A 19,654-nucleotide genomic window follows, 5' to 3' on the forward strand; every position below is an offset into this window, starting at 1 on the left:
GCACTAACAAAGTGTAACAACCATATGAGTTTAAAGACAAAGTTAGTTGATTTTGTAACAAGGGCCCAAAGAGGATGGTAATGGAAGACCCAGTCCATTTATGACTGAACACTGTAATTCCCTTCCATAAGACAAGCTGTAAAATCCCAGATATTATACAATTATTAGATAATAAAGATATATTTATTATATAAAAATCCTGAAGACAAAAATTAAACAATTCATAGTAAAGGAAGTTATGGGGACAACATTTACACATATATTTTTAATTTTGGTTCTAGTGTAAGCCATTTGTTTTCAATTTCAAGCAGTTTATTTAAAGGGTCATGCACTGACTTGATGTACAACTACATCTCAATTAACAACATGGTTAGTTTCCAAAAACTAGGCATTACATGAAAATTGGCATTATACAAAAATGGAGAATGACTTCATCAGATCACAAAATGAAGGATGACTACTCCATTATATAAGTATAAGTAATGTTATTAATAAGTTATATTATTAAATAACTGCTACATGACTGAGAATCATGGCCCAGATGATTTGACCAACAGCCTTATTGATCATAGCCAGTATTATTCTCACCTAAGTATTACTCTCACCTAAGGAGCCTTGGTAGTGTAGTGGTTACAAATCGGGCTGCAAACCGCAAGGTCAGCAATTCAAAACTACCAACTGTTCCGTGGGAGAAAGAAAAGGCTTTCTGCTCCCATAAAGATTTACAGTCTTGGAAACACTGTACAGGGTCTCTATGAGTCGGAACCGAATCCACAGCACATAACAAAAACAACAATGCAGCTAATGCAATATGTAATTTGATTTCTTGACTGCCGTTTCCATTAGTGTTGATGGTCCATCCAAGAAGAATGAAGCCCTTGACAACTTCAATCTTTTCTCCACTGATAAGAATGTTGTTTATGGTCCAGTGGTAAGAATTTTTGGTTTCTTTACATTGAGATGCAATCCATACCAAAGGCTATGCTCTTTGATCTTCATCAGTAAATGTTTGAAGTCCTCTTTACTTTCAGCAAGCACAGTTGTATCATCTGCATATTGCAGGCTGTTAATGAGTCTTCCTTCAATCCAGATGCCACACTTTCCTTCATAGAACCCAGCTTCTCAGATTATTTGCTCAGCATATGTTTGAATGAGTATGGTGAAAGAATATAACCCTGTTGCACACCTTTCTTAACTTTAAACTAGTCAGTGTTCTTATTAAACTATTCAGTGTTCTGTTGAAACAATTGCCCCTTGGTCCATGACAGATTCCTCATGAACAAAGTAAGTGTCCAGAATACTCATACGTCTCAATGTTGTCCATAGCTTTTCAAGATCCACACATTCGAAAGCCTTTGTGTAGTCAATAAAGCACAGGTAAATACTTTTTTGGTATTGTCTGTTTTCAGCCAAGACCCATCAGATATTAGCAATGATATCCCTCATACCACATCCTCTTCTAAATCCAACTTGAACCACTGGAAGTTATCTGTCAATATATGCTTGCAACCATTTTTTTATTACCTTTAGTAAAACTTTACTCGCAAGGGATATCAAAGATATTTTCCGATGATTTCTGCATCCCATTGGGTCACCTCTCTTTGGAATGGGCACAAATACAGATCTCTTCCAATCAGTTGGCCAGATAGTTGTCTTCCAAATTTCTTAGCAGAGATGAGTGAGTGCCTCCTGTGCCACCTTACTGTCTTGAAATATTTAAAATTTTATTCCGTCAATTCCTGGTGCCTTGTTCTTTACCGATTCCTTTAATGTACCTTGGACTTCTTCCTTCAGGATCATTGGCTCTTGATCATATGCTACCTCTTGAAGTGGTTGAACATTAACCATTTATTTTTGGTACAGTGACTCTGTGTATTCCTTCCATCTTCTCTTGATGCTTTCTGCATCATTCAATAATTTTCCCAGAGAATCCTTCAATAAGAAATGTCAAGGCTTGAATTTTTTTCTTCAGTTCCCCCAGCTTGAGAAATGCTGAACATGTTCTTCCTTTTTGGTTTTCTGACTCCAGATCTTTACACATTTTCTTGTAATATTTAACTTTGTGTTCTCGAGCTGACCTTTGAAATTTTCTGTTCAGCTCTTGTACCTCCTCATTTCTTCCATTTCCTTTAGCATGTCTACACTGGGAGCAAGTTTCAGTGTCTCTTCTGACATCCATTTTGACCTTTTCCTTCTTTCTTCTCTTCTTAATGACTTTTTGCTTTCTTCATGTATGATGTTTTCTTGATGTCATCCCACAACTCTTCTGGTCTTCAGTGTTTGGTGTTTAATGTATCAAATCTGTTCCTCAGATTATCTCTAAATTCAGGCGGGATATATTGAAGGTCATATTTTGGCTCTCATGGACTTGTTTTCATTTTCTTCAGCTTCAGTCTGAATTTGCATATGAGCAATTGATGGTCTGTTCCACAGTCTGCCCCTGGCCTTGTTTTGACTAATGATATGGAGCTTTTCCATCTTCTCCTTCAGCAGATGTAGTCAATTTGATTTCTATGTCGTGCATCTGGTGAGGTCCATGTGTATAGTCGTCTCTTATGTTGTCTAATGAAGGTATTTGAAATGAACAAATCGTTGATTTTGTAGAATTCTATCATGCGATCTCCAGCATCATTTCTATCACAAAGGCCATATTTTCCAACTACTGATCCTTCCTCTTTGTTTACAACCTTTGTATTCCAATTACCAGGAATGATCAATACATCTTGATTGCATGTTTGATCAATTTCAGATTGAAGAAGTTGGTAGAATTCTTTTATTTCATACTCACTGGCTTTAGTGGTTGGTGCATAAATTCGAATAATAGTGGTATTACATGATGATATTATCTTATCACAGACAGCATTGTATCTCATGACTGATCTGGATATGTTCTTTTTGACAATGAATGCAACAGCATTCCTCTTAATTAGTCATTGCCGGCATAGTAAACCATGTGGTTGTCAGGTTCAAATGTCCAATACCAGTCCATTTCCATTCACTAATGACTAAGATATCGATGTATATGAATTCCATTTCATTTTTGGAAATGTCCAATTTTCCTAGTTTCATACTTTGTTATGTTCCGATTATTAATTAATGTTTACATCTGCTTCTCTTCATTTTGAGTTGTGCCCCATCAGTAAATGAAGGTTCCATGGGTTTTACTCCATTTGTGTTATCATGGTCAACTCTACTTTGAGAAGGCAGCTCTTCCTAGTCTCATTTTGAGTGCCTTCCAACCTGAAGGGCTCATTTTCCAGCACTATATCTGACAGTGTTTCTCTGCTATTCATAAGGTTTTCGGTGACTAAATATTCAGAAGTAGTTCGTCACTCTTTCTTCCTAGTCTGTCTTCATCTGGAAGCTCATCTGAAACCTGTCCACCATGGGTGACCCTGCTGGTATTTAAAATACCTGTGAGATAGCTTCCAGAATCACAGCAACTCACAAGCCACCACAGTACTACCAACTGACAGACGAGTGGTGGCAGATATCTACTTAAGGAGTTTTATTTTCCAGTGAGAGAAATGAATTATTTGGTAGTAAGTGACCATTTGATAGCATAGCAGTTTTGAGTTGGGCTGTTAACCTCAAGGTCAGCAGTTTGAAACTACCAGCAGTTCTGGGAGAGAAAGATGAGGCTTTCTGCTTTCGGAAAGATTTACAGCTTCAGAAAACCCTATGCAGAGTGGCTATGAATCAGAACCAACTCCATGGCACACCACCACCACCAGGTGAGCATTTGGACTGAATAGAAGGCAAGTATTTATTAGGTGGGCAAGTAATATAAGTCTAGTATGAGAGGGAAAAGGTGAGAAAAAGAAGCAGATGTTTAGATGAATATAGATTAGAAACATTTAGATAAACAATTTATACTTTTTTCCCTTTTACTTCTTTCATGAACAGGCATTTAAATAGAACAGAGTTCATTAATTGATATTCTGGTGTGCAGATCAGCCATCCATATCTGGAAGTAATAACGCCATTAGTAGTAATTGTTTTCCTGTAGCTTTAGCACCTTTTTAACAATGTAAAAACTAGTTTTCCTGTTGCTCACATCCAGTTAAGTGTCAACCCAAGATACTGCGATTGCTGCTACTTTTCAAAACAAAATAACTTCTTAATTATGTTCTGTCTGGTCACAATCAGTCAAATCTAGCTTATCATCTTAAAGTGATGTGAAACTCTCATTATAATTAGGACTTTTAGCCATTATCCTCAAAACGTCTGTGTAATATGGAAACAGGGTGAACTGACCACCGTTTGTTCCTTAATAAACAAACATAGGTGTGATTCTCATCAAAATGAGCATTTAGAAGTGTTAGGCTTTCTCCTGTTTTTGTAAATAGACATAATGCAATTGTGGATTCCAGAATAAAAAATTCTAATTTGAAAATATTTTACTGATATTAAAAAAAGGATTTTTTTAGATAATAGGTAAGGCTGTGCCTATGATTATTTATATGAATGAAACATCTTGTTCCATTTTTATTCCATCTTTATAAGTTTTTATCACTTCCTTCTTTTTTCAGAAAAATAACTAGTCTCAAATACACTTATTAAGTGTAAGGATAAGAAAAGGTGTCATTCCCCACTGTGGTGCCTTGTACTTCATGCTAAATTATTTGTCCTCTAGACTAGAACTTCAAAAAGAATGGAAATCATGAATATATGAAGACAGCTCATTATTTTATTACTTCAAAGGAGACATTAGCTCTATTTATAAGTTAATATGTAAGGTTTAAAAATGCATTGAGGTAATAATTGCATTTTTGTATTGATGAATGTTAAAAAGCTGAGTTAGTAATATAAAAATATATCTCAATATAGTTTAGCAGGGAAAATGTCATGAGAATTGCATAGATCCAGTAAGGTTCATTTTTATAGATATTGTAGGTCATGACATACACAAAGCTTATTTCATATGGTTGAGTTTTTTTAAAAAGCAAATTAAAAAGTCATTAAAATACATGTATTATACAAAGCACTCATATAAGTGTTTTGCTTTTCATTTATAATATATACTGGTATGTGTGATGTGTACATACTGGATATACAGTGGACCTGGGAATGGTTACTTTGAATTTCTTTTTTTTTAAAGAAACCATGCATAAAAGGTAAAGCAAACCCTAAAATGGGATTGATATTCAGCAGCCAGAACACACTGATGTGGCATTGACAATTGTCATGAGTATTAACACATGACAGGATAGACATTTCCAGGAAACTGCTAAACTGCCAGGTCTGTTCCACAGGTTGGTGCCTGCATTTCACCCCAAGTAAAAAGAATACCACACACATAGGTACACACAAACACATACAATTTACCTGGATACTTACTTTTTCCCTTTGTAAGTGTCTATTATGGCAACATTGCTTATGTTATCTTTTCCATTAAAAACTTTATAAACTCCATCTGCAGTATTATTGTACTGAAACGATATGAACAACAAAAATTATTTCTAGAAAAAAGTACATTTACCATGTTATAAAATGTGTAATTCACTTTCACATTTTTTTAACAGTAGTCATTGTGTGATTTGAAATAGATACGTGACAAAGGTTTAAATTTAATAGTTTAAAAACTTTTAAAGGATAGTGTAGGAGACCACAAGTTCGGTTTGAACACATGGTTGGCGATTCAAACTCAACAGCTGTTACCCAGAAACCCTATATAGGGCTCAGTTGAGTTGCAACTGACTTGATGCCCTTTACCACCACCAACAAAAACAAATGCTTGATGCTAAGAGTACTGTGTTGTGCTATAGGATAAACACTGGACTGTTTACCTCAAGGTTGGCAGTTCCAACCCACCAGCCCCTCCTTGTAAACCTCACATAAGGTCCTTTTGAGTTGTAACGGACTCGAAGTCAATGAACAACAAAAACAAGAAAAAGAGAAACAATAAAATTTTGTTTTAAAATTTTATCTTGTTGAGATTAATTAAGTGGACACTGAAGAAAATCTATGGGAATGATGATTTCTAGAAGTGTTGTCAACATCATGATCTTTAATAAGTGGCTACTAAAATGAACTGTGGAGTCCTGGTTAACTCTGAAGGACCAGCACTCACTAGATTGCTAACAAAAACATCAGTGGTTTAAACCACCAGCACCTCCTTGGAAATCTTGTCCAGGGTCACTGTGAGTTGTAACTGACTAGAGATGGCACTTAACAACAACAAAATGAAAGAGATGAAGTATACAAGGTTAAATACACAAAATTAGCCAAACCAAGGAAAGAATTAATGAATAATTCAGTTAAAACAATAATCATAATAACTGAATCTCTGGTCCTTTCAAAATGTCTGCATCTAAATTTAAATGCAAATAACCTTGAAAACCCTTATTGTTGTAAAGTACCCTTGAGTTGGTTCTGACTCATAGTGACCCTGGATAAGGTTTCTGAGGAGAAGCTAGTGAGTTTAAACTGCTGACCTTGCGGTTCACAGTCCAGTTCTGATCCTAAACCATAGCACTATGTAAAAACAAAACAACAATGAACAGGAAGGAGTGTTGGGAGCAACTAAACCGAAGGTCTCAGACTTGGGGGCAGTTTAACGGAAGAATTGCAACTGAGTTGTGGTCCAGAAAAGTAGGCTGCTCCCAGGTCAGGCTGCCCCCTTGAGGAACTTGCAAAGCCCGCCTCAGGGAACAAGAAATCTGCAAAGTCTTTCCTTGTGTGCAGCCAAGACCTTCAGTTTAGTCTGCAAAAACATCTAACTGCACTATCTCTGTCTCCTTAGCAACCACAAGTTACATTGTCCTGATAAAGTCCTGCGTACTACTTGCATCAGTAACAACAGATGTTTTCTTCACTCTTTTCCTTCCCCAGCACTCTCCAGCACTGTCCTTTGATTTGTGTATATAATAAACGTGCTGAATCTAGGTCTGAGTCACAGTGTCGCCATCAGAGTGCTGTTTCCCACCTGGTCCTAACTTTACTATTTTCATTTATGTCTTATGTCTTCCTTTATATTTCTTGTCTTCCAGTGTTGTTGTTAAGTGCCATGGAGTCGATTCCGACCCATAGCGACCCTGTACAGGGTTTACGAGGTTGTAAATCTTTACAGGAGCAGAAAGCCTCATTCTTTCTCCTGTGGAACAGCTGGTAGTTTCGAACTGCTGACCCTACGGTTCGCAGCCCGATTCGCAGCACTACGCTACCAGAGCTCCTTCCTGTCTCCGGTACTGGCGTTTAATTTCTCTGTGTGGGTTGCTGGGAATAACCGGCTGTCAGACGCAACACAGGAGCATATAGCTAACCTCATATACATTACCCAGAGTTAAAAATTCCAATTCAATAGCCATCTTATACTGTTTTTAATTTAGAACATTAAAAAAAAAAAATAAATTCACTTTTTCTTTAATCCTCAAGTTACCATTTCATGGCATTTGTGGACCACTTCAAGTTCTTATTCACAATCTCTATTAAAATAGGGGAGACTGTCTTAAAAATCTGATTAAGATCTGAAAATTTAGGCAAGTGTTTTAAGTTGCACCATATTTATAAGAGGCCTTGAAAAAAAGAATGATACCATTAATACATTAACACTTATTAAAAGTTGGTATTGAACCTTGATTTTATGAAAAGAGAAATTAAAACCAGCAATAGCTTATAAAAATTTATTTTAAACAAAGTTTATATTTATATAAGGCAGACCAGAATCCACTTAAATCAGTTTGCTAATCTAAAAATTAATTTTTAAATTCAAAACAGTAAATTTTCCCAACTAGGAAAGTGGAAGTCATGAGACATGAGGACTTTGTAAATTAGGAGATATCTTCCTATATCAGCAAATGAATTAGTACACTAAATTAGAAAACTGTTTTTTTCCAAAGGCCTTGTACTTACCTAATTAAAACGTAATAAAGAATAACTGTTCGTATTTTATACTTACAGGATAAAATACACCAACTGTAGTACTAATAGGATAGGGAACCAAACTCAGAAATGGATCCTTGTAGCCCCACAATAGCTCTTTCACTGTTCTGGTTTGGAACATTTCAGATTTTGACTTTTTGATAAGCGAATTAAGTAATGTCTGAACAAATGCATTTTGATAGATGTGGGGTGCAGCCTACCAAAAAAAAAAAAAAGTCAATTTTTAAAACACCTATGCATTTACCAACAACATGCAATATCATATTTTACCAAATAAATAGAATGAATGCTAAAATTGAGTTTAATAAGGAATTGTTTTAAGTGTGTCTTTAAAATTACTGTCAAATCCGATCAGGACTAAAATTTCAAATTTCAATCAGCCTAAACCATAGATGATTATATTTCTCTACCAAAGATCAATCACATGAAGAAGACAAAGCCAAATAAATACTTCCCAACCCCCACTCCTTTTTTTAAATGTTACATTTTGTGACCTTTTAATTCAGTTGGTTATTAAATGATTTTGCCATATTTCCAAATGGTCATAAATTCATTCAGAATAACTGCATAAGAAGCCATTTCATTTAAAATGGCAAAATAAACTCTATAGTCCTACTGATGATCAATTATTTGTGGCATTGTGGGTTAATGCGCTGGACTGCAAAGTTGGTTTGAGCCTCAAGGTTGTCAGTTCAAACTTACCAGCCACTCCTTGGAAACCCTATACAGGGTCACTACAAGTCAGAACTAACTCCATAGCACTTAAAATAACAAAACTCTTTAAAAAACACGTTTAGTTTTGTTGTTTGTCTACTCACTACTACAGCCAGATTGAGAACTGTGAAGTTATCATTCTCTGTTCCAACTGATAGTGAAGGTTCAAAGATGGCACTATTGGGCTGGACAAAAGACACTGTGTGGGTTTCAGGGTCCTGAGTTACATTTTCCTTGGCTAGAAAACGAACTCTGAAAAACAGAATAAAATAAAATAAAATAATGGTCTCATTAGGTCTCAACAGACATTCATTCATTCCACAAGTATATTTTAGTACATAGCATATGCAATAATTGAGGCTACAAATGGGGTTATATGAAAAATATAGTGCTGTGTTTCTACGAGATTACTCTGTGGTGGTCTTAACAGCAGAAAATTAGGTTATCAGCATAATATGTGTGATGCTGGGAGTCTGCACAGAGTCCATGGATAAACACAGACTAGACACAAATTCACAGTTGGTATGATCATGCTAGGGATGTGTCCAGACATATTTGGTAAAAATTCCACATAAGTGAATTGCAGATAGAAATTGAATTTGATGAAATAAAGTAAGAAGTGAAAAAGAACGTGATGTATTTTGAGAAGTACAGGTGGTTGGGTTTGGCTGGGTTCTCCAGTGAAACTAGGGAGTGTGCAAAGTCATTGATACGTGCAGGATCTCAAACAGGAAAGAGGTTGCATCCCTCAATACAATGTACAGACTTTATCCTGAGATGCAGAAGACAATAGAGATGTTTAAGCAGCAGAAATATAAAAGAGCACACTTTCTTATTAGAAAAACACCCAAATATTACACACCCTGTTCGGCACGGCTTTTCTGTTTTTTGAAGGACTGTAGTGCTCTAGAGTAAGTATTGGACTGCTAACTAAAAGGTCAGTAGTTTAAGCTCAACCCTACCAGCTGCTACTTGGAAATCTTATACAGGATAGCTATGAGTCATAACCAACTTGATGACACTTAACAACAACAATGAGAATTAAAGTTAGTCAAAGAGCTCCTGGTGTGGCTCTAAAGGATAACTATTGGTTTGCTAACCACAAGGTTCGTAGTGCAAATCTACCAGCTGCTCCTGGAAAACCCTATACATGGTGGCTATGATTCAGAACTGATACCAATAGAATCTATGGGTGTGTGGTAGCTCTATAGTATGAACACTACTATGAATCACAAGATTGGTGATGTGAGCCCACCAACCATTCTGAGGGAGAAAGATGAGGGAGGCTTTCTGCTCTTGCAAAGATTTACAACCACAGAAACCCTATACAGCGGCACTGTGTGTCAGAACTGACTCAGTGGCTCTTAACAACAACAATGGAGTATATATCAAAGTCTACAGCCTTCAGTATAAATTACATCTCAATGTAAAGAAAAGGAAAGTATAATTAGACTCATAAAAATATGATAAGTGAAGAAAGGATTTAAATTGTCCAATATTTCATTTTACTTGGATCCACAATCAACAGTCAAGGAAGCAGCAGTCAAGACACCAAATGAAGTAATGCACTGGGGCAGATCTGACGCAAATGACCTTTTAAAGTATTAGAGAGTAAAGATATCCCTTAGAGGACAAAGGTGCACCTTGGTGGTGGTGGTGGTGGTGATGTGCCATGGAGTCAGTTCTGACTCATAGTGACCCTATATAAGGTTTCTGTGGCTATAAATCTTTACGGGAGCTGAAAGCCTCATCATCCTCCCACAGAACCGCTGGTAGTTTCAAACTGCTGACCTTGAGATTAGTAGCCTGACTCGTAAACCACTACGCTAGTGGCCTTACATGCATATAAAAGTTAGATAATGAATAAGGAAAACCATAGACAAACTGATGCCTTTGAATTGCACGGTATTGGAGAAGAATACTGAATATAAAATGGACTGTCAGAAGACTAAAAAAATATGTCTTAGAAGTACAGCTGGATTGCTCCTTGGAATCACGAATAGTAAGATTTCATCTTTTATACTTTTAAACATGTTATCAGGAGAGACCAGTCCTTGGAGGATGTCATTCTTGGTAAAGAGAGGGGTCAGCAAAAAAGAGGAAGACCATCAACCAGATGGATTGACACATTGGCTATAATGGTTCAGACATAACAATTGTGAGGATGGCTCAGGACTGGGCAGTGGTTTGTTCTGTTGTACATAGTTTGCTAGTGGCAGACCTGAGCCAACAGTGCCTAACAAGAACAAAAGGAATATAATTTCCATTTTAAGGGGTTTAGCTCAATCCACCCCCACCCCACCCCCAATATGTTAAGCAAAGACTACAAAGTATCAACTATCTTTTAGGAATGTGGTAGGGTTTGTTTGTTGTGAAAAAAATATTTTGCAAGTACAGAATACTCAGTGAGACTAAACAAGGTATCATTCATTGTACTACCATATATTTGAATGTCTAATCCATGAGGTGAACAGAGAAGTATGTGTAAAAATTGGGAAAAAATAAACAAGACTTAAATTAGAAAAACACAACAACAAAAACACAACATTTCACTCAATTGTAATAAAGGTGTAAATTTCTAGGGTTAGAATCATGAGTGTTTATCTCCAATCACATTATCTGATACATAGTGAGTTTCTAATAAATATTTGGGATGAATAAATAAATGGCTTAATTTCTTTCAAAAAAAGATAAGAAATGAACATCACACAGAAAGATATTTTGTTTTGAATATAATCTAATCAAACCTTTTAATATTTGTTCTCCCTGGAATCCCAGATGTAGACAAAAAAATATAAACCCTTCACTGATATAGGGCGCTGTATTGCTAGTAAGGTATGTTCTCTTGATGAGCTGAATTTAATAATCACATTATGAATTTTTAGCATTTCAAATCAAGGTACTTTAGCTTTCAAGGATTGTATGTGTTTGCAGCATACACTTGAAACAATAGCAAGATGTGTTCCAAATTCTAAAGTTTACTAAAATTGCAATTGCAACATTGTTTCAGTAGATGGTACTCACTAAGAGAAAAATCCTTGAAACAGGCCTCTGTTAAGAATGTACTTTTTAAAAAAGACAACATAGTTACTAAAGTTTTTTATTTTTACAAACTAGATTATAATCGGTTTGGGGGAGGGCTGAGTCATACAATCAAGGAAAAAAATCTGTGCCAGATTTTGCCTAGATTGCTTTCTTTTTATTGCTGCCAAATCAAAGTAACTTGAAATTTTGATTTGTATTGATAGGAGAATATTTTGAAGAAATATGCTCTTCATGAAGATGAACTAGTCAACGTCATAGTTTGTCAGAAGTTACTATTCTGTATATCAAAGTTCCAATGAACTCTTATTATGGCTGTGGATCTGTTTGAGTTCTGAGGGACAGCTTCGACATTTTCAAATTCAGTTGGATTCACAGAAGCACTTTCAACTTAATACAAGAAGACTCTCATCTTAAGATCCTTGTTTTCTAAAAGGCTATTGCTTGTTTAAGGCATCCAGAGAAAGACAAAGATTCCATTTTGGTTACATCAGGAGACAAAAGGATCTTTTCTGGGTCAGAAAGCCCTTTAACAATGGTTTATAAGGAGACGGTAACTATTTACTAACTTTAACTATAAATCCAGCTCTCTTCTCAACACTTTATTACTCTTCAAGCATATCAAATATAGCCACACTCCGTTGCATTTTTGTTGTTGTGTTCTTTAAAGAGATGTGTTTAAAGGCTCTAAGAATATAAATAATAGTTGTCACATATCTTGTGTACAAAAGTGATCGGTATTTGGAGAGGTCTAGATCCAGCAATGATATAGACAGATAGATAGATAGATAGATAGATAGATAGATAGATAGATAGATAGATAGATAGATAGATAGTGATGGTGGTGGTGGTGTACGTCAAGTTGGTTCCAACTCATAGCGACCTTGTATGGGGTTTCTGGGTATAAATCTTTATGAAAACAGAAAGCCTCATTTTAATAAATCAATTCCCCATCTCACAAATAAATGTCCTTAAAAGTAAAATACATAAACTTTTTCTAAACAACATAAGACATGATCCCAAATTTGAATAACCATTTTCTTTCCTTCCACTTACACAGTTGCCTCAGGCTTTTTAATAAAAAAACAAACAAACAATTGTGCTTAGTTTATCACATGAATTCTAAAATTTCAGAAGAACAGTTTACAGCTGTAATATTCTTTTGGAACAGACGATACAGATAAGGTTTGCTAGTAACTGAAGAAACCGCACCATGGAACAAATTAATATGTATCAAATTATAATTTCTTATATAATAATGAAGACTAAACCTTCTTTGGTAAATTCGTGGATATGTGGAAATGCATGCCACAACGGAAAAATTTATAATTTTTTAAGATAAGAAAGCGATTTGATGCCAGCAATTTATAATAAAATCATATTCCCTTTCTTTACTCTATCTAAGGATCTCTGGTAGCGTAGTGGTTACGAATCAGGCTGCGAACCTCAGGGTCAGCAGTTCAAAACTACCAGCTGCTCTGCAGGAGAAAGATGAGGTTTTCTGCTCCCGTAAAGATTTACAGCCTGGAAACCCTGTACAGGGTCGCTATGAGTTGGCACATCACAACAACAACACTACTCTATCTACTAATAATGACTATCTGGATAAACGAAGTCTACTTTTCAGTATATATAGATATATCTGTTGTTGTTAAGTGCCATCGAGTAGGTTCTGACAAATAGTAACCCTGTGTAGGGTTTCCCAGGAGCAGCTAGTGAGTTTAAACCACTGACCTAGCGATTCAAACCAACCTTCTGACCAATGCTGATCCTAAAGAATCATATATGGACTCCTGGTGTAGCACTTTAGGATCAGCACTAGGCTGCAAATCACTAGGTCGACAGTTCAAACCCACAAGCTGCTCGTTGGAAGCCCTATACAGCATTACTATGAGTCGTAATCAACTCCACCCCATGTAACAACAACAATAACACACACACACACATAAATTGCTGCTGTTGCTGTTGTTATGTACCCTCAAGTCAATTCTGAACCATAGCAACTCTGTATAGGGTTTCCTAGGAGCAGTTGGTGTATATGTTATTATATGTATTACTGATGTGGTGCTGTAGAAACAGCAGTGGACTGTAAACTGCAAGGTCTGTAGTTCAAATCCACCAGCTGCACCTGAGAAACCCTATACAGCAGGTGGTGTGGCCCTTTGAAGCCATTTCAGCTATTCAATTGTTGTTGTTTTTAAGGGCCATCAAGTCACTTCCAACTTGTAGTGACCTTGTATAAGGTTTCCGCGAAGTCGCTGGCGAGTATGAACAACCGACCTTGCGTCTCAAACCGACCTTGCGATCCAGCTCGTTATCTCGCAGCGCCACACCAGGCCTCCATTATGGGTGAGTCAATTAAATGTTTGGTCAAATATAGCAGGCTAATTTTTAAGTTTATAAGTTTGTATGGTCAGCAAATGATGTCATAAATTTTGCCAGAAAATGACTTCCCATCCCTGCCTACAAGGAGCTCTGGTATCGTAGTGGTTACGAATCGGGTTGTGAACCCCAAGGTCAGCAGTTCGAAACTACCAGCTGTTCCGAGGGAATAAGATGAGGCTTTCTGCTTTGGATTTACAGCCTTGGAAACCCTGTACAGGGTCGCTATGAGTCGGAACCGACTCCACGGCATATAGCAACAACAGCACTAACAATAAGATATATGATGGAGTCCGGGTGCGGCACTGCGGAATAACGCACTGGACTTCAAAATCGGTTAGAAGGTCAAGCTCAGAGTTCAAACTCACTAGCTACTACTCGGAAACCCTATACAGAGTCTCTATGAGTTGGAACAGACTCCACTGCACTTAACATATATATATGTATGCTATTAATTTATTTAAAATCTGAAACATTTTATGATCATTATTTCTAAAATTCAATTACTTATAAAATTGATTTAAAGATTCATAATCTTTAATATTCAACACAGACACAAAATAATCATTTAATGTATATCACAGGCAATCAAATGGTAAGTATAGTTTAATAAAACGACAGTTACTAAATGGAAGCGTTTGCAGAAATACACGTGGTCCAGAAAAGATGTCACTTAGACTCACTCACCGGTATGTGTAAGGACCTTTTTGCTTAACCTTAATGTTAGCGCTGTTCGTTATTACGTCCTGTGGATTTAGCACATCAAAGATCCAAAACTGCCTGTAAACGTCACTGCCTGTTTTAACCCAATTAGCAAAAGCAATTGTACCTTCTTCAAGGACAGCTTCCTATGAAACAGAAAACAAATTTGGATTATTTCTGTGTAGTAAATACAGGCACTTATGAGAGCTTGTTTATAACCTTTAGTTAGTCAAATAAAAGGACCAAACTCAAGTACTTCATGAAAACTTTTGCAACTCTGACACACAGTAGCCACAGAAATGTTTTTTTAAAAAAATTAGTATAGCAGTGTATTTTGGTTAATCTTTTACAAAGAGAATTAGTGTGTGGTACTGCACACAAGTCCGGTTGGTTTTAAGACTAACTATTGGCAAGCTGTAGTGTGGCATGATGGCAATATTGTATAACAGTCAATAATAACATTTTTAAAGCACATTTTATTAAAGCTGCTCCAAAGAGTTCTTATCGGGTTGAACATTAATTTCTCTTCTGTCCCTAAGTAAGTTGGTTTGATGAAACAGAAAAACACAGAGAAAAAATGAGTGGAATTAGATGTTTTTCCTTTTATTCTAAGGTTAGAAAATTTAGGGATATTGCCTTTATTTTATTAAGAAAATCAACTCTTTGGCATGAAAAATACAATTTTGACTTCCTTCCTTAAAAATCCTTCTGAATATGGCCTACATATCCCTCAATTTATTTGCAGCAACCTAATAATCCATGTTTTAAAAAATTATAATATCTTTATTCTATCACCTTGATTTACTACTTTTAAGGAAAAGACAAGATAAAGAAAGTTGTCCTGTTATTATCCCTTTGTGGAATCCTCTAAAAATTGCTGATGCCACTTATACTGAAGATCTGTAAGCAGGGGGGGGGGGGGGGGGAAATCAACGACAGAGTTAGAAAACCCAAGATTAAAAAAATGGTTCCTGACTTTAGAAGCTGAGGGACAAAGTAGAAAGTCAACAAATTCCACAGGGTCAATTTCACTATCTATGCTATACAAGAGTTACCTTGCACTGTTTAATTCTCTGAATTGGAATCTATGGAGCTATAGAAACTAATGTAAACAAAGGCGATTTTGTACAAGGCAGCATTCCAATGAAGCACCTTGGGAAGAATGCCCAAAATGAAGAGTTCCAATTTATCTTCGTGTGCTAGAGGGAAGAGGAAGAAAACTATTTCACAGAAAATGAGCATAAAGAAACCCAAGAATACAAAAACAATCTGAACTATTTGCTTCCTTCACCTGGAAATATCAATTCATAGAATGATGAATCTGGAAAGAAAATTGGACATTATCACACTTTCTAGTATAATGGAGTCCTGTGTGGTGCTGTAGGATAAGCACTGGACTACTAATCACAAAGTTAGCGGTTCACGTCCACCAGTCACTCTTCTGAAACCCAGTACAGGGTCACTATATGTTGGAAATGACTGGATGTCACACAACAACACAAAAATATAGGACAAGGAATCTCTGAGAAATCAAGTTCCTGACCCAGAGTTAGCACAAGCAAATAATAGCAGAATTGTGGCAAGACTCCTAGTCTCTCCTTTACCCTTAGAATCCTGAGTATTGCTCTACATCATACGAGTTCTGTTTTGCTTTCCTGTTGACCTCCTTCACACTCTGCACTTTGTTGGCAAAAGTCAATTTAAGTTTCTTATCTTCAGGATATTTTGCCTATTGCTTAATTCAGAGTGTAAAGGACTTCCTTCTGGAAGAATTAGGAACCAAGTCATAATGAAATAATGAAAATATTATGCTGTTGCACTCCTTACACTGACTGCATTGAGATTGCTAAACTGATGATAGAATCCCTATTGCTTTTCTAAAACCAATTATCACTGAATAATTTTTATTTGTTCCCCAAATGCTTCTTTCCACATTAGCAAACTCTATATTAAGGGAAAATTCCATTAGATAATTAAAATATTACGGTAAGGGTGTTTAAGCTGAAAACCATATTTATCATTTAAAAAATGAAGACATACAAGAATATATACACAGCACACAATAATATTATCTCACAGCATAAACATGTGTGCTCTTGTTGTTGTTCAGTGCCGATGAGTCAGTTTCAACTCATAGTGACTTTGCATTGGGTTTCCAAGGAGCAACTGGTGGGTGTGAAACACTAATCTTTTGGTTAGCAACTCAGTACTTATCCTATAGTGCCACACCAGGACTCCATAAGTAATTTTGTTATTAAGTGCCATCAAGTCAGTTCTGATTCATAGAGATTCTATGTAGGGTTTCTGAGGCTTCACATCTTTGCAGGAACAGAAAGCCTCATCTTCCCACAAGGAGTGGCTGGTGGCATGGAACCACAAACCTTGTGGTTCACCATCCATTGCTCATCTTTGGATCCACCACATTATGTATTATTTATCATGTACCACTCAGGATATATATATATATATTTACAATAGTTCTTAATAAAAGAAACTCAGTAACTTCTTATGGAATTTAAGAGGGACTGTAACAGATTGTAAGGTGTTCTAGTGGTACTGTAGGGCAAGCACTGGACTGCTAACCACAAGGTTGGTAGTTCAAACCCACCACCTGCCCCTCAGGAGAAAGATGAACCTTTCTGTACCTGTAAATATTTGCAGCCTCAGAAACCCTATACAAGGTCCCTATGAAGCAGAATAGACTCCAAGGCAGTAGATGACAAAGAATTGGCTGAGCAGAATTCTTAGTAACTCTGATATGTGTGAATCTAAATATCAAAAGACACTGTAAGTGTAGCCTTTTCCTTTTTTTTTTAAAAGATCAAGAATCTGTTAACAATTTTCTTTCTCTCTTTTCTAAAATCTGGAGACATTTTAATAAATGGAAAAGTTGAAACATAAAAATGTTGACAGGAATGTATCAAATTCAAATGATTAGCTGTTTGGGTTAGAGCCATTTAATTCCATTCAGTTTTTTTAGAGGTAAAAATATCAAAGAGAAAATAACATCTGATTCAGTGTTGTATGACCATTTAATAGCTGACAAGAATCCTACCTAGTCTGTTGTGGTGCTGTAGGTTCATTTGAACCACAAGGTTGGCAGTTCAAACTCACCAGGCTTTCCTCAGAAACCCTACACAAGGGTCACTATGAGTTGGCACCAACTCGATGGCACTTAACAACAACAAGATAGAGAAGGCATGTCTTTTGATTCTAATCTGGTATTTCCAGGGCACTATAATTTGTTCAAGGACGGACAGAAAAATGTTCTAGTCAGGCTTTCTGCTTCCATAAAGTTTGACAGCCTTGGAAACCCTATAGAGGGTCACTGTAAGTCATAACTGACTCCACAGCACGAAACTACCACCAGTGCCACTATATTTATTAGAAAATATACATAAATAATAAATACATAACAAGTGCATCTGATTTTCAAAGATAAAATAAATTTTATATTCTTTGCAAGTTTAAAAGGGCTTGATTTTAAACTAAATTTGTACTAGCTGGCCTGTTTTGTAAATCTTTCACAAAATTTAGAATACAAGGTTGGCCGTTACGTGTACAGAGAATGTAACATAATTCAAGAAGCTCTCACTTGTCTGAGGTTCCCAACAACATAGTGGCAGCAGTGGCTGGATTCGAACCAGTGATCCTCACATAGTATCATGGTCTCCAGCTGGATGGATTGCTATTAACCTTCAAACTTGGGTAATCACTTCTATATATTGCTGCTGCATGGAAATAGTATTTGTGTACATTATTGGCAAATGTAGTATAAATATTAAAATATGTGGGACAGGTAGAGTACATATGTGGAAACAACGTTGTCCTATTTTTCAATGTCTAAGAGACAGAATTGTATGCAGCTCATTTTAATCTGTAAATTCTACTCCCTGATAGTATAGTGGATTATGAGCTGGGTTGCTAACTGTAAGGTTAGCAGTTTGAATCCACCAGTTGTTCTATGGGAGAAAAAAGACATTCTGCTCTTGTAAAGGTTTATAGCCTTAGAAACCCAATACAGGCTGTAAATGAATCAGAACTGGCTCCACAGTACACAGTGGAGGCTGACTATGAGTCAGAACTGGCTCCACAGTACACAGTGGAGGCTGGCTATGAATCAGAACTGGCTCCACAGTATACAATATAGGCTGGCTATGAATCAGAACTGGCTCCACAGTACAGTCACCATTACCCTAAACAAGGGTAGAGGCTTCTTCCCTGAAAGAGTGAAGTTGTTAAGTTAGTTCTGTCACTTGCTAACCAGCAGCTGTACTAGGGGAGATTTAAAAATTTTCTGTAAGTTCTACAGTTTCCTCATCTGTAATATGTTGTTGTTGTGAAGTACCATTAAGTAGGTTCTGCCAACCTTGCAGTTCAAATGGCTTTGCAGTCTGGTGCATTAACCCACAGCACCACCGTAACATAGGGATAAAATTATAGAATTATGTTGGGTCATAGAAAATTGCATTTTGAAAGTAAAAAAAAAATATTGGATATTGATAATGTTACAAGGTTTTACCAATATATTTATTTTCATAGGTTGTTGTGAGTTTAATAAATGTGACTACTTAGAACAGTGCTAACATATAGTAGGTATTCAACAAATGTTAAGTACTATCCCATCACAAATACTACATTCTTTAAAGGGAGAATTCTGATATATTTGCTCTCCAAACTTCTAACTGCTTGATACATAGTGTTTGCTGTCAAAACTAGTCATATGGCAATAATTCTTACTATATTCTATGATACTTCTTTTTTCTGATATGTAGTCAGTTTTATATTTATTCTCTTTCCAAAGAAACAAAAAACCCAGAGGCTTTCTTAAAAAGCTAAAGCCTAGACTTCAGACAATATACTGTAAATAGTTACCAGTTTTTCTCTTCTCCCCCGTAAGGTGTTCTAGTGGTACTGTAGGGCAAGCACT

General features: G+C 36.3%; 1 protein-coding gene across 3 annotated transcripts in view; it reads right to left on the bottom strand.

The window, feature by feature from the left end:
• Positions 1 to 19,654, bottom strand: part of LOC102813202 (platelet glycoprotein 4-like) — a 41,674-nt gene that overhangs the window by 13,101 nt on the left and 8,919 nt on the right. For 2 of the 3 annotated variants that reach the window (XM_006834346.1, XM_006834347.1), the window contains exons 2-5: positions 14,710 to 14,870; positions 8,703 to 8,850; positions 7,901 to 8,080; positions 5,341 to 5,432 (exon numbers count right to left, since the gene is read on the bottom strand). In XM_006834346.1, coding sequence (XP_006834409.1) covers positions 5,341 to 5,432; positions 7,901 to 8,080; positions 8,703 to 8,850; positions 14,710 to 14,870 — 581 coding nt within the window. The remainder of the gene's footprint in view (positions 1 to 5,340; positions 5,433 to 7,900; positions 8,081 to 8,702; positions 8,851 to 14,709; positions 14,871 to 19,654) is intronic. The other variant, XM_006834348.1, reaches the window with a different exon arrangement.

Source organism: Chrysochloris asiatica, unplaced genomic scaffold, assembly GCF_000296735.1.
Source record: "Chrysochloris asiatica unplaced genomic scaffold, ChrAsi1.0 scaffold00010, whole genome shotgun sequence".
In the NCBI taxonomy this organism is placed as follows: Eukaryota; Metazoa; Chordata; class Mammalia; order Afrosoricida; family Chrysochloridae; genus Chrysochloris; species Chrysochloris asiatica.